The sequence below is a fragment of the Aspergillus stella-maris genome (assembly GCF_047715825.1).
Source record: "Aspergillus stella-maris strain CBS 113639 unplaced genomic scaffold BDV14scaffold_1, whole genome shotgun sequence".
In the NCBI taxonomy this organism is placed as follows: Eukaryota; Fungi; Ascomycota; class Eurotiomycetes; order Eurotiales; family Aspergillaceae; genus Aspergillus; species Aspergillus stella-maris.
Window position 1 is genome coordinate 330244 of NW_027396795.1, and position 21044 is coordinate 351287.

The 21044-nt window shown below is 51.1% G+C and overlaps 6 protein-coding genes and 2 non-coding genes across 8 annotated transcripts; 6 read left to right on the plus strand and 2 right to left on the minus strand.

The window, feature by feature from the left end:
• The first annotated feature begins 170 nt into the window (after positions 1-170).
• Positions 171-1743, plus strand: BDV14DRAFT_1429 (calmodulin). The gene is made up of 7 exons (XM_073766373.1): positions 171-372; positions 446-634; positions 745-801; positions 878-893; positions 983-1108; positions 1172-1384; positions 1435-1743. Exons 2-7 carry the CDS (start codon positions 632-634, stop codon positions 1467-1469), a joined length of 450 nt encoding a protein of 149 aa, XP_073633712.1. The 5' UTR covers positions 171-372; positions 446-631; the 3' UTR covers positions 1470-1743.
• Positions 1738-3357, minus strand: BDV14DRAFT_1491 (uncharacterized protein). Its single transcript, XM_073766522.1, has 3 exons — positions 3263-3357; positions 3057-3205; positions 1738-3010 (listed from the first exon to the last, which is right to left on the minus strand). The coding sequence occupies exons 2-3, from the start codon at positions 3068-3070 to the stop codon at positions 2017-2019; spliced, it is 1008 nt and encodes a 335-aa protein (XP_073633713.1). The 5' UTR covers positions 3071-3205; positions 3263-3357; the 3' UTR covers positions 1738-2016.
• Positions 3358-4101: 744 nt separating this feature from the next.
• Positions 4102-6356, plus strand: BDV14DRAFT_1433 (glycoside hydrolase family 47 protein). The gene is made up of 3 exons (XM_073766382.1): positions 4102-5888; positions 5937-6194; positions 6248-6356. The coding sequence occupies exons 1-3, from the start codon at positions 4372-4374 to the stop codon at positions 6282-6284; spliced, it is 1812 nt and encodes a 603-aa protein (XP_073633714.1). The 5' UTR covers positions 4102-4371; the 3' UTR covers positions 6285-6356.
• A 72-nt stretch (positions 6357-6428) lies between these two features.
• Positions 6429-7972, minus strand: BDV14DRAFT_194543 (uncharacterized protein; the record flags this gene model as incomplete). The annotated part of the gene is made up of 5 exons (XM_073771948.1): positions 6429-7017; positions 7087-7229; positions 7300-7524; positions 7602-7706; positions 7775-7972. The coding sequence occupies 5 exons, from the start codon at positions 7970-7972 to the stop codon at positions 6429-6431; spliced, it is 1260 nt and encodes a 419-aa protein (XP_073633715.1).
• Positions 7973-9226: 1254 nt separating this feature from the next.
• Positions 9227-11641, plus strand: BDV14DRAFT_1574 (putative GABA permease). Its single transcript, XM_073766684.1, has 7 exons — positions 9227-9543; positions 9601-9671; positions 9734-9847; positions 9891-9973; positions 10018-10419; positions 10467-10792; positions 10845-11641. Exons 1-7 carry the CDS (start codon positions 9373-9375, stop codon positions 11322-11324), a joined length of 1647 nt encoding a protein of 548 aa, XP_073633716.1. The 5' UTR covers positions 9227-9372; the 3' UTR covers positions 11325-11641.
• Positions 11642-13932: 2291 nt separating this feature from the next.
• Positions 13933-16521, plus strand: BDV14DRAFT_1577 (FAD binding domain protein). The gene is made up of 3 exons (XM_073766695.1): positions 13933-14439; positions 14496-16420; positions 16501-16521. The coding sequence occupies exons 1-3, from the start codon at positions 14436-14438 to the stop codon at positions 16510-16512; spliced, it is 1941 nt and encodes a 646-aa protein (XP_073633717.1). The 5' UTR covers positions 13933-14435; the 3' UTR covers positions 16513-16521.
• Positions 16522-18301: 1780 nt separating this feature from the next.
• On the plus strand, positions 18302-18372 carry BDV14DRAFT_t1. The gene has a single exon. It is a non-coding gene; the product is annotated as a tRNA-Gly (tRNA).
• A 256-nt stretch (positions 18373-18628) lies between these two features.
• Positions 18629-18699, plus strand: BDV14DRAFT_t2. The gene has a single exon. It is a non-coding gene; the product is annotated as a tRNA-Gly (tRNA).
• The last annotated feature ends 2345 nt before the right edge of the window (positions 18700-21044 follow it).

Genomic DNA, 21044 nt, shown 5'->3' on the forward strand with positions numbered 1-21044 from the left:
AGCCATTCGCACCGGCTTTTCCATCCATCCGGAGATCAATCCAAGGAACCATGGTCCCTGGCCAGCAATAATCTGGCAAGTTGGCTGGTCCAATGCAGCGCTGCGTCTCTTCAGGCTGAAAGATTGCGTGGAAAAGCAGCGGGTTAATTGCTTAGAGGCGCCATGATATCCACTAGTTGTAGAAGCTCTTAGCGGCTCAACAAGAAGCAGTTAGGGCCGCGTGCTGTTTCTCCAAATCTCTGTTTGCCAAGGGACCACGTCACTATAAGATAGTCAAGATAATACGAGTTAGAACCAACAAAGACATTGGAAAGTGGGAGAGCAATAGGTGAGAGCTGAGCTGAGAATCAGCCTTCCAGCCCTTCGCGGATGGCCCAAGCCAGCGACTGGCCGGAGCGGGTCACGTTTTGGACTAAGCGACCGCCTTGCCAGGCATTCAGCTCAGTGGCCGCTGAGGTGGTCTATTATTATTGTGGTTTGAGGCGACAGGGGAGTCCCCTTAACTCTCTCTTTCCCCCCACCACCGCTCATCTCCACCAACGTCTCCTTCGCTCGTGTTATTTCTCCTCATTTTTGTCTCATCCTCATCCCATCTTCAATTTTCGCAACATCCTCTCTCACTAGTCTCACCATGGTACGCTTTACCTCTCGTCTCCCCTAGACATTGCGTCAAAATATATCCCCCACTCTGCGGGGCAGATCTACCGTTGTACTGCGCAGATGAGCTGACGACTACAATCACAGGCCGATTCTCTGACCGAAGAGCAAGTCTCCGAGTACAAGGAGGCCTTCTCCCTGTTTGTAAGTAGCCCTGAATATGCCGATATGGGTGCGAGTGCTTTCCCAGTAAGATACTAATTTTATCCGCGTTTAATAGGACAAGGATGGCGATGGTTAGTGCACTACTCCCGGCAACGCAATCGCATATATAGCGTCGGCAACAACTCTGAATTGTTTGACTCGATATTGACCTACAAACTAGGCCAGATCACCACCAAGGAGCTCGGCACTGTTATGCGCTCGCTCGGCCAGAACCCCTCAGAGTCTGAACTTCAGGACATGATCAACGAAGTCGACGCTGACAACAACGGCACCATCGATTTCCCAGGTATGCGATATACAGTTCCTTAAAATATCGTGTGGATGAATCGGTTACTGACCGCTTCCATAGAGTTCCTTACGATGATGGCCAGAAAGATGAAGGACACCGACTCCGAGGAGGAAATCCGCGAGGCCTTCAAGGTTTTCGATCGCGACAACAACGGTTTTATCTCGGCTGCCGAACTGCGCCACGTCATGACCTCCATTGGTGAGAAGCTCACCGATGATGAGGTCGATGAGATGATCCGCGAAGCGGATCAGGACGGTGACGGCCGTATTGACTGTACGTTGCCCTTACCTTGTGGTGGTCAAGACGATACTAATCAGACGCAGACAACGAATTCGTGCAACTCATGATGCAAAAATAAATGCCTCTTTATCTTATGATGTCTATCGTTAGCGAAGAAGGTGTGGACACTTCCCAACTGTCTCATCTTAGTTGTCATATCTTGAATGTAACCCATCTAATTGCGGATACAGCAATTGCTGGTTGTAAAGGCTTTTATTGCCCATTTCCTGTTCTCTCTTCGACTTATTACACCTATCTCTTTGATTGTCATGTAGGGTTGGGTAGGCTTAGTTTGATACAAACTTAGCAAGCTAAGTGCCCTCGATTTCAGTAATCCGGGTACAGCAGGCGGCACCGATACCACTCTTTTTAAACTTCGCGTTCCTTGCCCCTTACGTATGCTAGGTTTTAGCTTGTATCTAGTGTCATCCACATTTTCACTTCAGTCATATATCCTGTCTCTAACATGGAGTGACTTGCGCGGCCGGTTGACTTCTGAACGATGAATTGATGATTTCCCTATCAGCGACTGGCTTTGATATCTACATACTTTATAGTATATATAATCTGCCAAGCTCTTGTTTAAAGTGGTTATCACTTGAGAAAACATAGCCCTTCAATGCCACTTATCGGTTAAACCTGAAAATCTCCATGAACTGCCTGGCGACATCAACACCAGCATCTGGGTCAGGATCCTCATCCACCACCTGCCCACTCCCATCCTCATGCCCAAAAGACTTAACCCCCTCCTTACCCTGCTCTTTCTTCAACTCTCTCAGTCGCGCCTTAATCTCCTTCCCAACATCAGGCACAAGAATAGCCTCCCTCGCCCCCTCAATTCCCAGTTTCGCCCAGAACTCCCTGATCAACGACGCAGTAACAGCGTACTCGGCATCGATATCCGCCTCCTCGACACCATCTGGAAACGCCATGTCAATGCCTGAGTCTTCGTCTTCATGCTCAGCATTCTCTCCTGCATCCCACGTATAGGGATTTGACGCCCTCGCCTTCTTCGCTCTCCTCGCTTGATACAATCCTGACAACGTCGTAACCAGCGACGGACCCCGCCACTCAATCTCAATGACTGTTCCCCTTACCCGCGCAGCGGGCTGTGTCTGCCGTACATCGCCAACGCGGACTCTAAAGTCGCCGATCTCGTAGACGACGCCGTTCGGCACCGTGACCGTGTGTCTAGGCGCCCAGAAGGGCTGGCACGCATATGCGAAATGCTGATATAGAGAGCTTGTTGACGAGAGCGGGACGGTCGTCATTACCATTGGTCCTGTAGAGCCAGGTGCCTGCTGCGAGGATTGCGAGCTTGCTGGCGTCGGTGCTGTTGATGGTGTTGCAGTGCCGGGGCCACCGTCCGCAGACGGGTGAGAAGTGTATATAAATCCATGATTAGGGTAGTATGTTAATGAGAGAAACTGCATAATTTTGGGAGCTGTTGGCCGTTGTGACCCTGAGGGAGGAAGACATGATGGTGTGTCGCGCATCAGTTTGTGCTCCAAGGCCCAGCGGGAGACGGGTGTTGCCTCGTCCGCGAAGACAGAAGTGAGGCGCTCTTTTACTGTTCCCAGGACAGTAGATGTATTTGGATTTGAGGGAATGAAGAAGACCCTGGCTGTGTTAGCGGACGCATGGCATGATTGGGATGATGACGCACCCTGTCAGAGGCATATTGGGCGTTGTCTATGTGCCCAGTGGCTGCAGGTTCAAACCCAGAGTATCCAGCAGGGGTTTTCCGCTTGCTTGAATTCAGGTACAGTACCTTTAGGTACGATACAAATTATCGATTTAGAGTTGGGCTTCGGTCTACTGAGTTAACGTTAACGCATGTTGACAAAGAACGAAGCCAAGCTTGATACTGACCTCGAGAGCTCATAATTTCTGTTCAACCTCAAAACAGCATAGTTCAATATAGCATATATTGTATATATAAATGTATTGCAGAATCGTTTAGTGCACGTGAGTGCTATAGCATGTTGCTCGATCTCGGACTCTTCTTGCGGTTGGTGACAGCTCAAAGTCCTGCCTGAGGCCTCAGAGCAGCAAACCAAGCAAACATTCCGGGCTTTGTTATGGGGCCCGGGGTGCAGTGACGGGTCTGACCAGTTCCCACTTCCTCCACGCCATTATTGACCCCGATGATGATGTTCTTCGGCCGTCTGCTACCTCTCTGTCATTGTGAAACGTCTCAGCTGTCAAAACCTCGTTCACCACCAGAATATGAGAAAAACGTTGAGCTCAGGAGAACACCCCCTGTTTGAATTGCCAAGAGGCGGTAGGAGGCTGAGGCAAGAATAGCAGCACGCGATATGGAGCACCGCTCTGGCCCGGCCGTCTCAGGTCGCAGGGACCACAGCTTACGCAATGCCGGGCAGATCAGTTCAAGATTCGGGGCTTGTCTTGTCCTTCGACGAGTCAAGAGCTGCAGCATTCCTATCCCCAGTCCCCTATTTTCTGGCCAGACTCGGCCATACAGCCACAGAATGAGACAGCTGCAACACTAACAATTAAAGCAGGGGCCGTTTCGCTGGGCATTCCATCATTTTGCGTTGTATGCTTGAGATTCTGGCCATACAACAATGAAGGCGAGACTCCGCTATGTATCAGTTGCCCGTCGCGGCGTCGAGGCGTCCGCCGTCGACAGCCCCAAACTCCAAGAAGTGGAATTCAGTGGCGATCATAGTCATGTCACTGATTGAACCTTGATGATCGATCCTGTCGAGATCGGCTGTTCTCCATACCCCTTAGGCCCTTGATAGCTGGGGTTCCCCCCAGAGCCCGTTTGCTTTTGATTCTCCTCGCGTCTTTCACACACAGGCTTGAAACAACCTGGCATTGACATGCCATATCTACACTCATTGATGTTGCTAATTGATTGTTGATTCCTGATCTAGCTCCAGCTGTAAACAGCTATCCTCTCTTTCAATGCAGTTGAGCTCTATACCTACTTTCTTTACTTTGCTTTCAAGATCATGGCTTTGGTTCGAAAGAGCTTTGCTTTACCCGCCTTCATTCTTACCATCTTTATCTATCTCTTTTTTTCTACATTACCGCCTGGTGCGGAGAGGACGTTTATCGGACATCACACAGAATACCATCCAGACCACGAGGTAAACGGACTCTCGAAAGACAAGGGCCAGATACACTGGACCAAGCATGACGAACAGTACCCCATCACTGACTACTACTCGTTACCCACCACCTCGCCCTCGCACATTCCTCAGATCCAATACAACTTTCCCGCCGAATCATGGTTCACTCGCATGTGGAGGAAACGGAAGCAGAGCGCAGTGAAGGAAGCTTTCAAGCATGCGTGGAACGGCTATAAGAACAATGCTTGGCTGCGGGATGAACTTTCGCCTCTAAGTGGTGGATACAGGAACTCTTTTGCCGGTTGGGCGGCCACTCTTGTTGATTCACTGGACACACTGGTTATCATGGGCCTCATGGACGAGTTTGAGGAAGCGCTGCAAGCGCTCGAGCGTATTGACTTTACAACTACCGAGTCAATCCAAATCAATGTTTTTGAGACCAACATCAGGTATCTCGGAGGTCTCCTCGGTGCCAATGACCTCACAGAAAGCAAATATCCAATACTTCTGCAGAAAGCGACGGAAATTGCCGATTTCCTGTATGGTTCTTTCGACACCCGAAACAGGATGCCCCAGTCTCGATGGGAATGGACGAGATCCGCAGCAGGAATGTCCATCAAGCCAAGCGGAAACACCATCCTTGCTGAGTTAGGGTCGCTCAATCTTGAATTCACCCGGATGACCCAGTTGACCGGCGATCAGAAGTATTTCGACGCCATCCAGCGTATTTCAGATAAACTTGAGTCGGCCCAGAAAGAAACCCAAGTGCCGGGTCTATGGCCAATGCTGGTCGATGCCCACAACATGCGATTCAACGACCCTCGGTACACAATTGGTGGGATGGCGGACTCGACATATGAATACCTCCCGAAAGAGCATCTGCTTCTTGAAGGTCGAACCCAGCAGTATCAGCGGATGTACGAGTCTGCCATCAAACCAATTAAGGAGCGCTTGCTGTTTCGGCCAATGACTAAAGATGGAAAGGACATATTGTTCTCAGGAAACCTTTACGCCCCAACAAAACACAGTCGAAGGACAATCGAACCACAGGCAGAGCATCTTAAGTGTTTCCTTGGCGGCACAATCGGCATTGGAGCAAAAGTGTTCAGTCGAAATGAAGACCTATCGACCGCTCGGAAGCTCACTGACGGGTGCATCTGGGCGTATGATATCATGCCAACAGGTATCATGCCCGAGATCATGTACTTCACCCCTTGCGACAATGCCGATGACTGTCCGTGGGATGAGCAGAAGTGGTACCAAGGGGTGCGGTCTCGTCCACCCCAGCATGCCAACATCGCGAAGACCGATGCCGCTGCTATAGCTCTCATCAAGGAGCTCAAGCTTGAGCAACTCCCGGGTGTCACCGAGGTTGCTGATGCCCGTTACAACCTTAGGTGAGACATCATTCTTTTAATCTGGAATTTTGACTAATTTTGTCATAGGCCCGAGGCCATCGAGTCAGTATTCATTATGTACCGCATCACTGGCGACAAGAAGTACCAGGATGCCGCCTGGCGCATGTTCAAGAACATTGAGAAGGCCACTCGAACCAAGTTTGCTCATGCGGCTCTCGACAATGTCCGGGAGACGAACCCGATGCAGCTGGACTACATGGAGAGTTTCTGGTTGTCCGAGACGCTCAAGTACTTTTATTTGACTTTCTCTGAGCCGGATTTCATCAGCCTGGATGATTATGTGCTGTAGGTTCTCTCACAATCTGGAAAAGGTTGGGACTACGCTTACAAGATATCAGGAACACTGAAGCGCACCCGTTCAAACGTCCGTCATGAGGCCGACGACTCATTCCTTCTGCTTTTAGCGGTCTTTACATCATGGGCGGCGTTAACGGATACTGGGCTCGAATACATTCTTTATAGATTACTTTATTATACTCTTCATGGACACATACAAATTCTATCATCCAGTACTATCAATCAATGCCTTGGCGCCTGCGCCTCGAGATACCGATCCCAATACTCCGACTCATTATGCAACCCCCCTCCTGTACTCGCCGGCGAGTCATCAACCCCTTCAACTTCAATGGTATACTGCACATCCTTCCGAATCCTCATCTTACACCCTCGACCCTGATTCTGGTCCAAGAGCTCAATCGCCATATCGTCCGTCTCAGCGGCCCTCCCACCCTCAGGTCCCGGCCCAGTAACCGTAACACTCCTCCCCAATTCCTGTGTCCCGCTCCCCATCCCAGTCCCATTTCCACTCCCCATCCTCACAGGCGATCTCACACCCAGCGCACCCGCCCCAAACACCAACGTCCCTCTCTCCCCGCTTCCACCGGATTTATCCCGACTACTACTTTCAAGCGTTGAATCTCCCGCAGTCCCGTAGTTTGTACTCACGGCCGCCATGAACGGGCGCAGGCAGAAGACGCTGCATGAGACGAGTGCGTAGTTGAGCTCGACTTGGCCCCATATTAATGAGGGGATGGCACGGAGGGTTGGGTTGAGCGAGTCGAGGTCTTTTTGGAGGTAGGATATGTGGAGGACTGCAAAGACTATTATTCTGGAGAGGGAAGAGGATGTTAGTACGAGGAGCAGGGCCTCTTGGACGTGAGGGATCTGTAGGACTTACGGAAGCCGAAACACAAACGCAAAGGCAATCGTGAACTTGCGCTTCAGCGGCATGAACAATCCCGCTAGCAGAATGACAGCGAGGGCGAACAGGATGAGTTCCGTAGCGATATCCAACGCTACGATGAACTGCCATTTCGGTAGCTGTATGCTCTGCATCAGCCACTCTTCCGAGTCTATGGGTATTGTAAAACAGAAAGAAAGAAGGACGTACAAGATTCTCACACTGTCCACTTGCGCCCTTCCACGGCCTATTCAGTCCACAGTTTATCGTCAATATCAGAATCGCCGGTATGACCCAGAGCGTACAGAGGAGCAGTGTGCCCCAGGATGCGCGGTTGTGTGGCTTTTGAGGCGTGAGGCGGAGGTATATGCCCACGACACAGCATTTTGTAGTGTAGAGGGTGATCAGATAGAGGACGTCGCTGCCTATTATGAGCTGGAGAAGTTGTTAGATGTGTTGTGTAGTTGAGGGAGGAGCGTCAGGTGGTTAAGGGAAGGATAAAGCTCTCTTACCCGCTGAACCGCATTCACGTCTTCATCTTCCAAAAGGTCAATGCTTGTTCCGAGTCCCCTCGTGCACGCCTCAAATAGCAGCGCTGCTTGAACAACGGCGATGATCTATTGGTAGGTAGAAGGGTCATTAGTTTCTCATTCTTTTTCTTTTTGCTTGTAGACGCTGAACTGACCGTTGCTCCCAAGAGTATATAGTCATCTTTCCCAAACGGCGGATGCAAAGCAAGTCGCACATACAGCCGGATCAAAAAGCTGACCAGCGACAGAATTAGCCCTATCGCAACGGTGATTATGACCCAGGCACCATGATGGTCGTCATCTACCACCTGGAAGGGCGGCGAATACCCCGGGGGCACGTAGGGGCCTGGCATTGGTGGTTGGGTCAACAAAGAGCCAGAAAGATTCCGTGGCAGGCCATATGGAGTAAGCAGAGGGGTTAGGATGGTTATATTCCGGCGACTTCCATGTGGGCGCTTGCAAGGTACGCAGCAGCGGGATCAAGGTCAGTGTTTGTGCTTTGTATGCGTCTCTATGTTTTCTTTTCTTGTTTTAGGTGCTAACCGTGACAACCTTACGCCGCAGGGGAAAAGACGATAACTAAACTGTATCGAGATAAATCGGGAGCCATTACGGGAGATTGAGAGTCTTAGCCCGTGCTGCTTGCACGAGATTGACTCTGCGCAGTGCACTCCGATCATGCTGATAGAGCTCACTGTCAGAGTGAGGGACAAAGAAAAAAGCAAGCCTCCTGTCTTCCAGGATCAAGAATCGCGGCTGATCACCTCCTAAAGTCAGCTAGACCATTTCCTATTTGATCGAGCTTCTACCCAATAGTGTGGATTGCAGTTCTGGCCGTTTTCTCGATGCAAGGATGCGGCACGTTCAGCATTGCGCGTTGAGCTCACCTAAACGGCTTCCATTAGCGAGCGTCATCTTTCCCTAAACAAGGGGCTGCGTGCTTTCTTTCAAGCCAGCCATCGGTAATTGGGCAGCAACATTGCACAGAAAAATTCCGGCTCCGTCGCGTGATATGCTGACAGGGACTCCGGTGTGGCTTTGCTTTGCGCGAAAATTGAGGCTTCTCGTCTGATTTATGGGTGTCGAAGTTTGTGGTTACACAGCATGTGCTGAAGAAGGCAAAATAGGCCATGATTATGATTCCAGTGCAATGTGGGAGAGCAACTATGGCGTTTTCATGCAAGATGCCTTGTTGGCTTACATTCTCGCGGCATCTCGCTTCGATGGGGAAAGACCCTGCTAGGCCAGTGCAAGTTCAACACCGCGGTTCGCAGATGTTGAGCAATATGCACAGGCTTTGAAACATGAACGGTCCGGTCTAATGGGCCATCGTTGCCATTATTCCATCTATTGAGTGGCAAGTTGTCCAACCTCTCACTCCTTACGCAAGCGTGCCGGTCAAAAGTAAACAGGAACTCAAATCGCATTGCCTCCCCGGCAATATTCAGTCCGTCAACCATGCTCGGAGTAATTTCTAGGCCTTGGCCCGAACGAGGGTCTCATTTGGGATTTTCTCGAAAACTCCAATGTTCCCACATGGTCTCAGCTCCTTGCTTCTTTCTTCTCCGATCGAGCCTTGCGACTATTGATTTCGACGCCTTGCCTGTCGACTGAGGCCATGGTCCGATTTGGTATCAAAGTTCTCCCTATAGTCCCTGGTTGCCTCGTATTCCCATAGTCTTATCCGGGAATTCGATAACATATTGGGATCTGCCTTCTGTCAGTGCTTTCAGTGCAGCACAATTCACTCGCCATGGGTTCCAACGAGACAAGTCCTACCACCATGAAGAATGTCGCCGATCTCTCTATTGACTATGCCGGATATGCTGAAGTTCCTCGCAAAGGGACTGTAGCTCCCAAGTATATGGGTACGGTAATAGATCAGTATGACATGAGCGCCCTAGGCCGAGTCCAAGTTCTTCGCGTGAGTAACATCAATCTTGTCTGCGTTTGCCTGCAAATCATAGTAACCCAGAGCTAGAGGAATTTCCGATTTATCTCAATTCTCGGCTTCGCGTGCACGCTGATCTGCACGTGGGAAGTCATTTTGACGTATGATCCGTATCGCCATGTGGCAGTAAGACATATGTGACTCGGGGCTGACACCTCGACAGGCTGCTGGCTAGTGTGCTGACAGATGGAGGCACCGCCGGTCTGGTATGGGGCTTTATCATTGTTACCGCTGGGTTCTCTCTTGTCTTTGCAAGCATCGCAGAGATAACTAGCATGTATGTGAGACCCTCCTTGTCTTGACTGTGCTGATCATTCAAGGTCACCTACATCGGGAGGACAATACCATTGGGTATCCGAGTTTGCGCCTCGTCGTTGTCAAAAGTTCTTAAGCTACATTACTGGTATGTTCGATATTTCCTGGGGGAAGTCCCGCTAACGATGGTAGGGTGGCTCACTGCAATCGGATGGCAGTGTGCTATTGTGACTATAGCTATGCTTGCTGGTACAATCATACAAGGCCTCATCGTCCTCAACAATCCTAGCTATGCTTTCGAGCGATGGCATGGTACTCTTCTCGTTGTTGCCATTACTACGTTTTCAATCCTGTTCAACACGTTCTTAGCCAAGAATTTGCCCATGGTGGAGGCATTGATCCTTATCATCCATGTTGTCGGCCTCTTCGCCATCATCATTCCCCTCTGGGTTCTTGCCCCTCGAAACAATGCAAAGGCTGTCTTCACCGAATTCAACAACGGAGGCGGATGGAACAGTGACGGCACTGCGACTCTCGTGGGGTTTTCTACCACAATTACTTCAATGATAGGCTACGACTGTTCCGTCCATATGTGTGCGTACTCGCCATCCGTTGGTTTATCCAGGTCTAACTCTCAGCAGCCGAAGAAATAAAGGACGCTTCCCGAACGCTCCCTAATGCCATGATGGCTGCCGTAGGAGTCAACGCAGTGCTTGGTTTCATCATGATCATCACACTCTGCTTCACCTTGGGCGATGTCAACAACATCTTGGAAAGCCCAACAGGCTTTCCCTTTATCCAGATATTCTACAACACTACTCAGAGTTACGCGGCCACCAATACCATGACAGCCATCCTAATCATAACCCTAACCGCAAGCACCATCACCGAAGTCGCAACGGCATCTCGCCAGCTTTGGTCCTTCGCACGTGACAAGGGACTACCGTTCTCTTCGTTCTTCGCATACGTATACTCCCCTCTTTCCTCTCCACCTACTCAGAATTACTAACAAACCAAAGGTAACCCCAGGCTGGAACATCCCTCTAAACTCCGTCCTCGTCTCATTGGCCGTGACAATCCTCCTCTCACTGATAAACATCGGCTCCTACGTAGCCCTAACAGCAATCGTCTCCCTAACAATAACCTCGCTAATGTCCGCCTATATCCTCTCAATCGGATGCATCCTGCTGAAACGGCTCCGGTCCGAACCGCTCCCACACCGCCGCTGGACCCTCGGGCGGTTCGGGCTCCCCGTCAACATTGCAGCCATGGCATTCCTCCTGCCAGTCTTTGTCTTTGCATTCTTCCCGTTAACGGCTAGTGTCGACCAGCAGACTATGAACTGGAGTGTTGTTATGTACGTGGGGTTGATTGCGCTGGCAAGCGGGTATTATGTGGTGAGGGGCAGGTATCACTTTGTTGCGCCGGTTGCGCTGGTGAGGAGGGATGAGGCGGGGCTGGGTAATAGAGGGGCTTTTGCTAGTGGGGGGAGGATCTAGTGGAGGGGCACCATCTTCGATGTTCTTTTCCTAATGTCTGATACGAGGCGCTTTGGTGGTCTATTTGCAAGTAAAATGGGAGGTCAAGCTGTTTTACGTACATAGTTTTGTTGATTGCATATAAGTTCTCGTGATAATCCAAGGATCTCGTTATATTGAACCCTAGGAATAACACTTCCAACACATAGAAATCAGCCGACAGCGACTTCCGTGCCGCGGGGTTAGACCCTGCAAACTGTTCCTGACACTCCTTCTCCTGCAAAAGCAAACACGATCCAGGGCCAGTAAGGTCCCTGTTCAATCTGCACCGCGCAGAAATTTTCTTCAGCGAGTCCGCACGTGCTCAAGTAGTTGTTAGCAATACAAAGTAGACAGCGGGGCACATTGTCTACACATATACACTCGGTGAGGGTCTCTAGTTGCCTCGTCCATCCCCGGTGTACTTTTCTGTGCAGAAGTACTTCATTCTGTAGGTCACCTACACCTTATGGTAGGAAATCCACAGTCCTGTCGAACCCACAAGGTGCTGTGAGTGTGTACCCAACGACAACAAATTGCACGGTCCCTCTACCCCCGAGGGTCACGAGGCACTCCACGACAGCCTAGGCCAAGACAGAAACACGGCACGAAGGAATGGACAACGAACTGTTGCGATTGCGAACTTGCGACTCCGAGGGGCAGTCCCGCAGTGAGGAGCCATCTCCGCTGCATTGTCTGCCGCTTGCAGTCGTTCTCATTAATCCTTATCTGATTGGGTTCGCGGACTCCAGCTTGGCCCTTCGGGGATCTCGGTCTGTTCGGGGCCCGCCGAGGGGTAAGTCGGGTGGCCCGATGGCGATAGAGATATGGATTGTGTTAGTAAAGGGTAAAGGTTTAACTACAGAGGGGTGTAATTGTAAAAGTAAGATCTGATAAGAGATTGCGGGGTCATCTGTATCGGTATCTGTATCTGTCCACGCCTCCAGGGGTATCTGTACACTAACTGCCAAGAGTGCGAGTACATTTCTAGGCGCAGTATCAACGGATTTGAGCAGTGGGAGGAGCAGCCTTGGAACGGAGCTCCTCTTGGAGTAAAATCTACCTGACCCCAATTTAGGCCAGTCACATAGCTCTGATTACATTTGAAGTTGGAGAACAATATCTCCTCAACAACTCGGTCGGGGAGAGAGAACCCATGTGGGGAGGAGACTAAGAGACAGCCTGCAGCTGCCACGGTGTCGACACTACTCTGTGCTAACTGCTAAGTATCAGCACATGAATCATGAGTAGATCATACGGAGGAATGTCCGACAATGAGTTCACCAGAACGTCATTCTTGCATATATCACGCAACTCGTGAAGCCTGAAGCCCAAGATTGACGAGAATGACAGCTTGTCCAACACGAGCTCCTTCCCAAAGACCGTCTGCTGCCGTCTGGCCGGGCACGCGCAGCCGCTTCCGGACAACTATTAGCCTTACTATCTGATTGATCTGATACACGGCTGACGGACCGCCGACATCGGAAACCCCACATCGCTCCCTCCTTACTTTGGACGAGGATCAGATAGGGAGACTGGCAGCTGGGCTGGTGAGCTATAATTGACACACTCAGACATGTTGACTCGCATCCAATACGGATTTGTATCGAGAAAGGGGCAGGTCAGTTAGGAGCTCCCGCGCTGACGAAGGGAACCATGATCCATCATCACCGGCAAATTATTCCCGCAACCTGAATCGCAGCATGTCACGCGCGTACAGGCTGTAATTTACCGCGAGCAGTCATGAGTTATCTGATCCGGTCCGGTCACGTGTAACCAAGGTACTCTGTGTGTATCCTCTGCAACCACGACGGGACGGATTGCGTACTTTGTACAGGGTACTGCGTAAGCCAATTTCGGCGTCGATCAAATGAAACTAAAAGTAAACTATGAGCCGGGGAATCTCCATAGTTCCATCCGCAGTAGCGCGTGAAGTTCGAGAACCGCGACCTCGGGTGTCGACCGTAGCCGAGGAGCTGTGTCTCATTAACCCTACCGGCTGGGGGGGCCGGATCAGATAAGTTAGATCGTAATCTGATTACGGGCCTCTGGTATCTTCGGCTCCCGCTGGCCACATTCCGCTGCATCAGGCCACACGAAATCAAGTGACAAAGGGGGCTTGTCCTCCTGAATATCGCTCAGCAGTATGACGTGGGAAGTGATTCATAAACGATTGGCTTTGTTGATCAAGAAATTTATAATCGTTCGGTAATGGTTATCGGAAACCGCGACCGAGGAGACCTTCAAGCGCGTTCGCACTCTGCATGGAGTTGGAGCAGTCAGCAGATCGGAGAAAGCCGCCGTCTTCTCCACGGAGCCTTTTGGGTGTCCATATTTGAAGAACTAGGCGATAGCGCCCGAGGAGGAAAAAGAAATTATTGTCCTTTATTTTTTAGTTGAGAATCTGGACCTTGTGAGTAGTAGCATATTTGATTGAATTTTCCCAACCAAGTGATCGCTCTCTTGTCCGTTCTCGACATCCAAGTTGATTGTTCTCGGGTAAAAATACAGACGGTATGCGGGCGTAATGACGTGGAGTGGCGACTTGAGCACTGAACCTGAACCTTGCCTTATCTGATTCTGCTGCTCTCGGTTTTCCTTTTGCCCACAATCACAACTCTCGACTCAACATTCAACAACAAACAACTGACTGCGCTGGGGAGTCAGCCCACTCTTGCAACAAGCCCAAGACCAGTCCGCTACAGAAGCTAGCGAGTCTGAAAAACAAACTAGAAGCCTCCTAATTGTCACGCCCTCGTCTCTAGCGCTGCGGAACCAGTCTCCCGGTACCGGTTTGCCCCAGCCGACAGGTGCTTCCGCCTCATCCCACCTCCACTGGTCTCTTCCAATCTCGACTCTCCCGTTTCACTCCTGCTTTCTCCCTTGTCCTACGTCTAGACGCCTCATTGCGGTGTGCATTTGGTTGCAATTTCCCCTCGATCGTCCCCTTTTCCCGCTCAATTGGATATATTACACCTCTTTCGCCCCCCGATTTTCATCACCTCGGTCGATTTCTCAACTCGAATTCATTGTACTTGTTGACGTGTGCTCGGCGTGTATTCACCACTGATCTTCCGGCGGTTCAGACTCGCAATGGGTGAGTAGCCTCTCTGCTTCTGCTATAGGCTGAGATGGCCAATGCTGACGTCGCAGTCCACGCCGTCGTTCCCCAGACACCATTGTCGCCGAAGGCTGCGGCCTCACGGCCGACATATGCCAATGTTCATAGAGAATCTGGCAATGTGCCAATGTCATCGACATCACACCCTGATAACCCCGTTCCCGAAGAACCTCGAGTACGCGCGCTGTCCGTCACAAACATGAGCTTCGGTAGCTCGTCACCAAGCACGGAGAACACAGACTCAGATTCGCCCTCGACACCACCAACAGAACATTCCGACGAGGAGTTCCCACAAAAGGATGTCGAAGTGGAGGTCGATGATACCGGACGTCCGAGGCGGGCCTCTACCGTCCTCATCTCACAGGGTCCGGATGATATGCGCCGGATCTTGGAGAATGTAGGAGCGGGAGGTACACAGAAGCTTCAGGCCATGTGCTGTGGTGGTGGATGCTGCCGTCTTCAACCATTGAACCGGGCTCCAGGTCCTGTTGCTGTTATCAACCCTGTTACTCCCCCGGATAACAAGGCATTCCAGAGCTTGAAGCTCAATGTCGACCTTCTCACCGTGGACTCCGTGTTGACCAACATTGCTCCTTTGCCTGAGCAGAAGGTTTCCTTCTCGGCTGTTCCTCCTTCGGCCCTTGAAATGCATCTTGGACCAGTGGATCACCCGCCTCCTTTCGTCAAGCCTCACCCTCCGTACAATGTGTACCAAGCCCCCATTTACTCTGCCCGCGAACTCACAAGCTCCGGTGCTGAGAAGCGGACATATCACTTCGACATTGACGTAACTGACTACCCTGCCGAGAGTGGAAACGTTGACTTTGTCGTTGGCGGTGCCATTGGAGTGTGCCCTATGAACAAGGAAGAAGAGGTCGATGACATCTTCAACCAGCTTGGTGTCCCCAAGTACCTCCGCGACAAGAAGATCACAGTCCGCACCACGGACGGCCGATGGCCCACGATCTGGGGCAAGGACGAAGCCCGTGAACTCATCACAACCCGACGAGAGCTCCTGAACTGGTGCTCTGACATCCAAAGTTACGCCCCTAACAAGGGCCTCTTCCGTCTCCTCGCCGAATACGCCAGCGAGCCCAACGAGAAGAAGATCCTCATGTACCTCTCATCCGCCCAGGGTCAAGGCGCCTTCTGCGACCTCCGCACAAGCTCTCACATCTCCGTTTCCCAACTCCTCAACGCCTTCCCCTCATCCCACCCACCACTAGATCACCTTCTCTCCGTCCTCAACCAACTCATGCCCCGCTTCTACTCCCTCTCCCAAGACCCTCTCATCTCTCGCAAGCGAAAGGGCGACCAATACCGACGCCTCGTCGAAATCGCCGTCACAGTCGCCGAATCCGACGACTGGAAGGGCGGTAACCGCACCGGTGTCGGCTCGGGCTACATGGAGCGCCTCGCGCGCCGCGTCATCGACGCCCAAACCAAGGGTCTCGAGCCCGGGAACCTGGGACTTCATGTCCCCATGTTCCGCGGTCTGATGGCCAACCCGCTCGCGAAGCGCTTTGCCTCTGACGGCCCCATGCTCCTTATCGGTGCTGGTGTCGGAATTGCGCCGTTCCGCGGCTTCGTCCAGCGCCGCCTGCAATCCGCTAACTGCGCCAACAAGGTCTGGGTTCTCCAGGGCGTTCGCGACTCACTCCTCGACGAGCTCTACCGCGGCGAGTGGGGTGTTGATGAGGACAAGGTGCGCAAAGTCGTGCAGAGTCGGCGCGGCGAAAGCAAGTACGTTCAAGAGGAAGTCCGCAATCAAGCGGATCTCGTCTGGTTCGTGATCAACTCGCTAGACGGTCGTGTGTTTGTTTGCGGAAGCGGAAAGGGTATGGGTGAGGGTGTGGAGGCTGCGCTGGTCGACGTCGCCATGGCCAAGGGAAACCTGAACAGGGAAGAAGCCGGCCAGTTTTGGGAGAACAAGAAGGAGGCTGGGCAGTACATTGCTGTAAGTCAAACCCGTCCATTTTTGCGTCGGAAAGAAAAAAAAAAAAAAAGCACAAATAGCAGAGGCTAACAAGATGACAGGAAACGTGGTGATTATATACTTTTCGATTCTAAACTAGGTAGACTAGATGCGTTGGCGATCTCCGCCGAGTCCGTGCGTGTCGGGGATTCGGAGATAAAAAGTACTCAGCACGGCAGCTTACTCCGAGGACCCCAAGTCCCTTTTTTTGCTTTAGCGTGTTTGTAAATATTTTGTCGGACAGTTTATATATCGGGTATCTTGGGTTGTTATCTAGGCGTATACATGGTGGTTTGAATTTCATTCTTTCTCAACATCTTGTGATGTCAATGCTAGGTACGCTTCGTAGCAGGCTGGGCGTCTAATACGGACATAATCGTAAGGTAGTAACAGGGGGCCATAAGCTATGACTCTTCAATCATGCATGCAGTCTTACTCGGGCAGCCCCGTTCTTGTACTATAGGCTGCTCTAGTTGGCTCCCTGCCTATGAGGTGCCTTGTGTGTTTTGCCTGCGCCTCGGTCTTCGCTCGCCACGGCGCCATGCATTCATCGCGTATCACTTTCCTATTCTCTGCTTCTATGTGCATGGGCTATGTCCTTATTCGTCCGGTCCGTGAGTTGGGTCTATGAAAACGCGTATCTATGTATCATATCGGCTGTATAACCGCATGCTTGAACAAGACGCGGCGGCTTCGAGCGTCCTAAGTAACCCATTCAGTACATCTCTGTCTTCATCCTCGGTGCCACTGCGTTGGTCAAACACTTTACCCCCTCATCGTGCCTTTTGGTGTTCTCTCTAGTGCTAGCCTGCCTTGTTATCTTGTCGCCGCCTGTGATTTCTAGCTCTCTGGTTGTGGTTGGGGGTATATACTCGTGTCGTACTTGTTATGTTAATGGGTTCTTTTCGGCGCAGCCATTGGTCTTCATAATGCTGTTCCTTCACTCCATATTCAGGGCAGACAACACTGAGCATATGGCAGCATAATGATTTGGTTGACAGCTGACAGCTGCTCACACTGGGATGACCCTTTCACGGACCGACTTCCATCCCCTCTATATGTAGCACCATGTATATGGTTCTCTTTGAAGCGGGCGATATCTGTACGAAGGAACTGCTATCAGCGAGGTCCCTGTCGTCTACTTAAGTAGGTATCCTATGGTTGCTCTCTCATTGACCGTCCGCCCCCTGGTATCCCGCGATTGCTGCCGTGCACGGTGCGTAGTTGTATGAGGAAGGTGCGGCGTAGGCTGAAGCAAGAACAGAAGGTGCAAACCAGCCTTGGGGTAACTGGATGTGGAAGGTACTTAGCCACGGTCACGACTTCTACTTAGTACATCAGGCTGTGGTCGTTCCTTCCATTCTTTAACTCGGCTTTGGTTTGGGCAGTGTGAGCTTAGGCTTCTCAGGCGTCTGTGGTATAGGCGGTGGTTACCCTCTTGCAGCAGTGTTGAGTCTGTATATTTAGACGTGGCAGGGAGCATTTGGGCTTTTCGTGCTTGACGATAACGGAGTGTGTTGGGTTTATGGGGGAGGGGGGCGGCTGGTAAATATCAAGGCAGGGGGAAGAAAGGGCGGCAGAGAGAGAGATATATATATATCCAAAAGGAAGAGGCCCGATCAAGCACAAGGAGTCAATATTACTTGAATCGGCAATGACAACTCAAACAAACCATATATTCTAGATGATCGCGAGTCCTTGTACACCAAGCTACTCACTGGCTTATATTCCACAACACTACTGTATAAGAAGGTGGGTGGCACACAAGTAGCGTACGTACTTAATGCAACAAGCCCTCTTATACAACCTAAGACACGTGAATAGGGTAATAAGCCATTATTTAGCAATACCTTTCACCAATCAGCGTTGGTAGTACAAGGGTAGTACAAATGCCTTCCAAGCATTAGACCCGGGTTCGAGTCCCGGCCGACGCAGCCCTTCTTCTTTTTTTGCAGCTCCAAATAACACGCCAAAGTACTCGCGATCGGCCGAACAGCAAACGGCGCAGTGCCTTGTTTTTTTTTTTTTTTTTGCGCGCAGGTTGTGACTCGCATTGAGTCCATGTATACACAGGAACGAACGCACCTGCATTTATGCGCTTCTCGGATAAAGAAGTGGGTAGTTTCCAAAATTGGTGAGTTCTGAGCTTGCGATGGTAGCTCATTAGTTTGGAAAGGTATTCATCAACAGGCGTTGGTAGTACAAGGGTAGTACAAATGCCTTCCAAGCATTAGACCCGGGTTCGAGTCCCGGCCGACGCATCGCTTTCTTTTTTTATTTTTTCCCCTTTGCTCAAGAAGCATCCCATGCTCTACTGCATGATGAGCGTTGGGTTTCCCTGCAATGGCAGACAAAGTCTTTGTGATGTTGAGGGCTCGGGCACATGACCACGCACACAACCCTAAGCGTAACAGATCGGTTGCGTGGACATTGCGACGTCTCATTCACTCCAAATATTCCCAATATCATTGATTAAGATGTGGTACGCAGTGAGTTCCTGGGTAAATATCACACCCAAATAATCATAAGGTTCGTGCTAGAGCCTGCCTTAGTTAAACAGTGTATGTAAGCAGTCCTGTGCTCTCCCCACCCAAAGCATTGACAAGGAAAGTTTTTTTACGCACGGGAAGTTACCAAGCCCCTGTATAACAAATGCAAAGCATCAAGAGGAACAGGGGAACGAATAAATATGGAGTGGTTATCGAGAACCTCACCCCCCCAGCCCAGGGCTCTGGGGGAAACAGTGAAAGAAGAAGGACCCCGAGACACACCTAGGCTGGTGTATCATGCAAACCATCTCCACCACCGATGACCCATGCATGGCAAAGTGGAGGACAAAAGCCAGCCGAGTAATCAAACTCGAGCTTGCAAAACTCTGATCAGTCCGGGTTGAGCGCAGGTTGCCAGCGAGCGGGAGTGATCCTGCCTATCTATATCTTTCCCCGGTAGTACCACCATCGACACGCTCCAAAGGCCTAAGTACCCGTAAAGAAGTTCCTTGATATAAGAGATACACCATACAGTCGAGAACCTCTTAGTAAAAGTCGCGAGAGAGGAAAAACGTTGAGGGCACTAGACACGAAATCAATGGCGTCTCAATGTATGTCCACGGACGAATATGACCCGAAATCAGAAGGAGCGAAAGTCGACAAGATCTTCGCTGAGCCGGGTAGGAACGACCGGCTTCCATCTGGACCGTTGAAACAGGGAAGGCACGACGCTCAGCCTGAAGGCTCCAACAAGGAAGGCGCGACCTGATGAGGTGTGGCATAATACCTTAGGGAAGGAGCGAGCGTCAACCAGGATCTTCGCTGAGCTGGGAAAGAACAACCTCACGGGCCTCCCCATCTTGGAAGGAGCGACCGGCTACCTACCGAGCTACACTGGGAAGGCACGATCCCCCAGGCTGTTTCCCGTTAGGAAGGCGTGACCCGGCTCGGGCTGGAGCGGCAGAATGCTGAGGAAGGAGCGACTGGGTTCTCGGTGGCATGGGCATGGCAGGTTCGCGGAATCAAGCCGCCATAGCAGGGACCAAGGCATTCAACTATGTCTATCTTTAGGAAGCAAGAGCATATGGTGTTCCCACGAGTACTTTTGCAGTTGGCCGCTTCTCAGCGATGAGCTGCATAGCGTTTTGTTTTATCTGCACTGATTGAAGACACGAATGGATGGACATCAATCGATGCAGTGAACGCGAGCATGGCCTCTTGAGATATAGTCACAGTGGAAATAGTTGGCTGGATGTCTGGAAAATTGCCAAGGTAGCAGGTCATATACTCGTTTAATATTATGGTTGCATCGTGGTTCTACTGGGTCGCGTCAATCATTGATATGGCTTCTCTCAGAGGGTATAAGTACAGATACAAACAAGCACAGGGTCATCCACCGACCTTAGCCTCTGCATTTACCGCATTTTTGGCATAGACTAAATCTTTTTCTTCTTTCTGATTCATCTACATAGTACCTAGGTCCGGATACAGGGCATCCCGACATCGTCCACGATCGCCTCACCGACATGAATCATCCAAGTTCAAAGATAACTTTCCAAGTAAGACAACAGCAAGAAAAAGGTTGAGCATCTCCGCGGAACATCGGATTTACAAATACCAGCCGCCAACAGACCCAGCAGTCCCCTGCAGCGCACGGACATGCAAAGCACGCCTCGATGGACTGCATGCAGTCTGCACTTTGTAGATCGGTGGCACAGAGCGGACCTGATCTACAGCCGCAACGGCACGATTTCCAGGTTTTGCGGGCTATGATGCGTCGTTGGTATGCCAGGGGGGTTCGATTAGACTCTGGCGGGAAGTAAGGCACGGGGTTGGGGATGGTCAGCGCGTCGTACTTTTGTCCTGGGGACCTGGGGGCCCCGGGGGCCAGAGAAAGAGGTGACTGGGTTGAGGAATGACGTGCTTCTTCGACTCGCCAGATCCAATAGCACTGTAAGAGTGAGAATGGGGTCTCTGATAGCAGGCGATACGCGACCACTTTCGATAGATATAGAAAGGAATGTCATGTCTTGTGTGTTTGGGAACACCCTATATCTTATCTCTAGCCCAGCCAGCCCTACCACATAGCAGTGCCTGGACAAGGAATGCAAGATAGA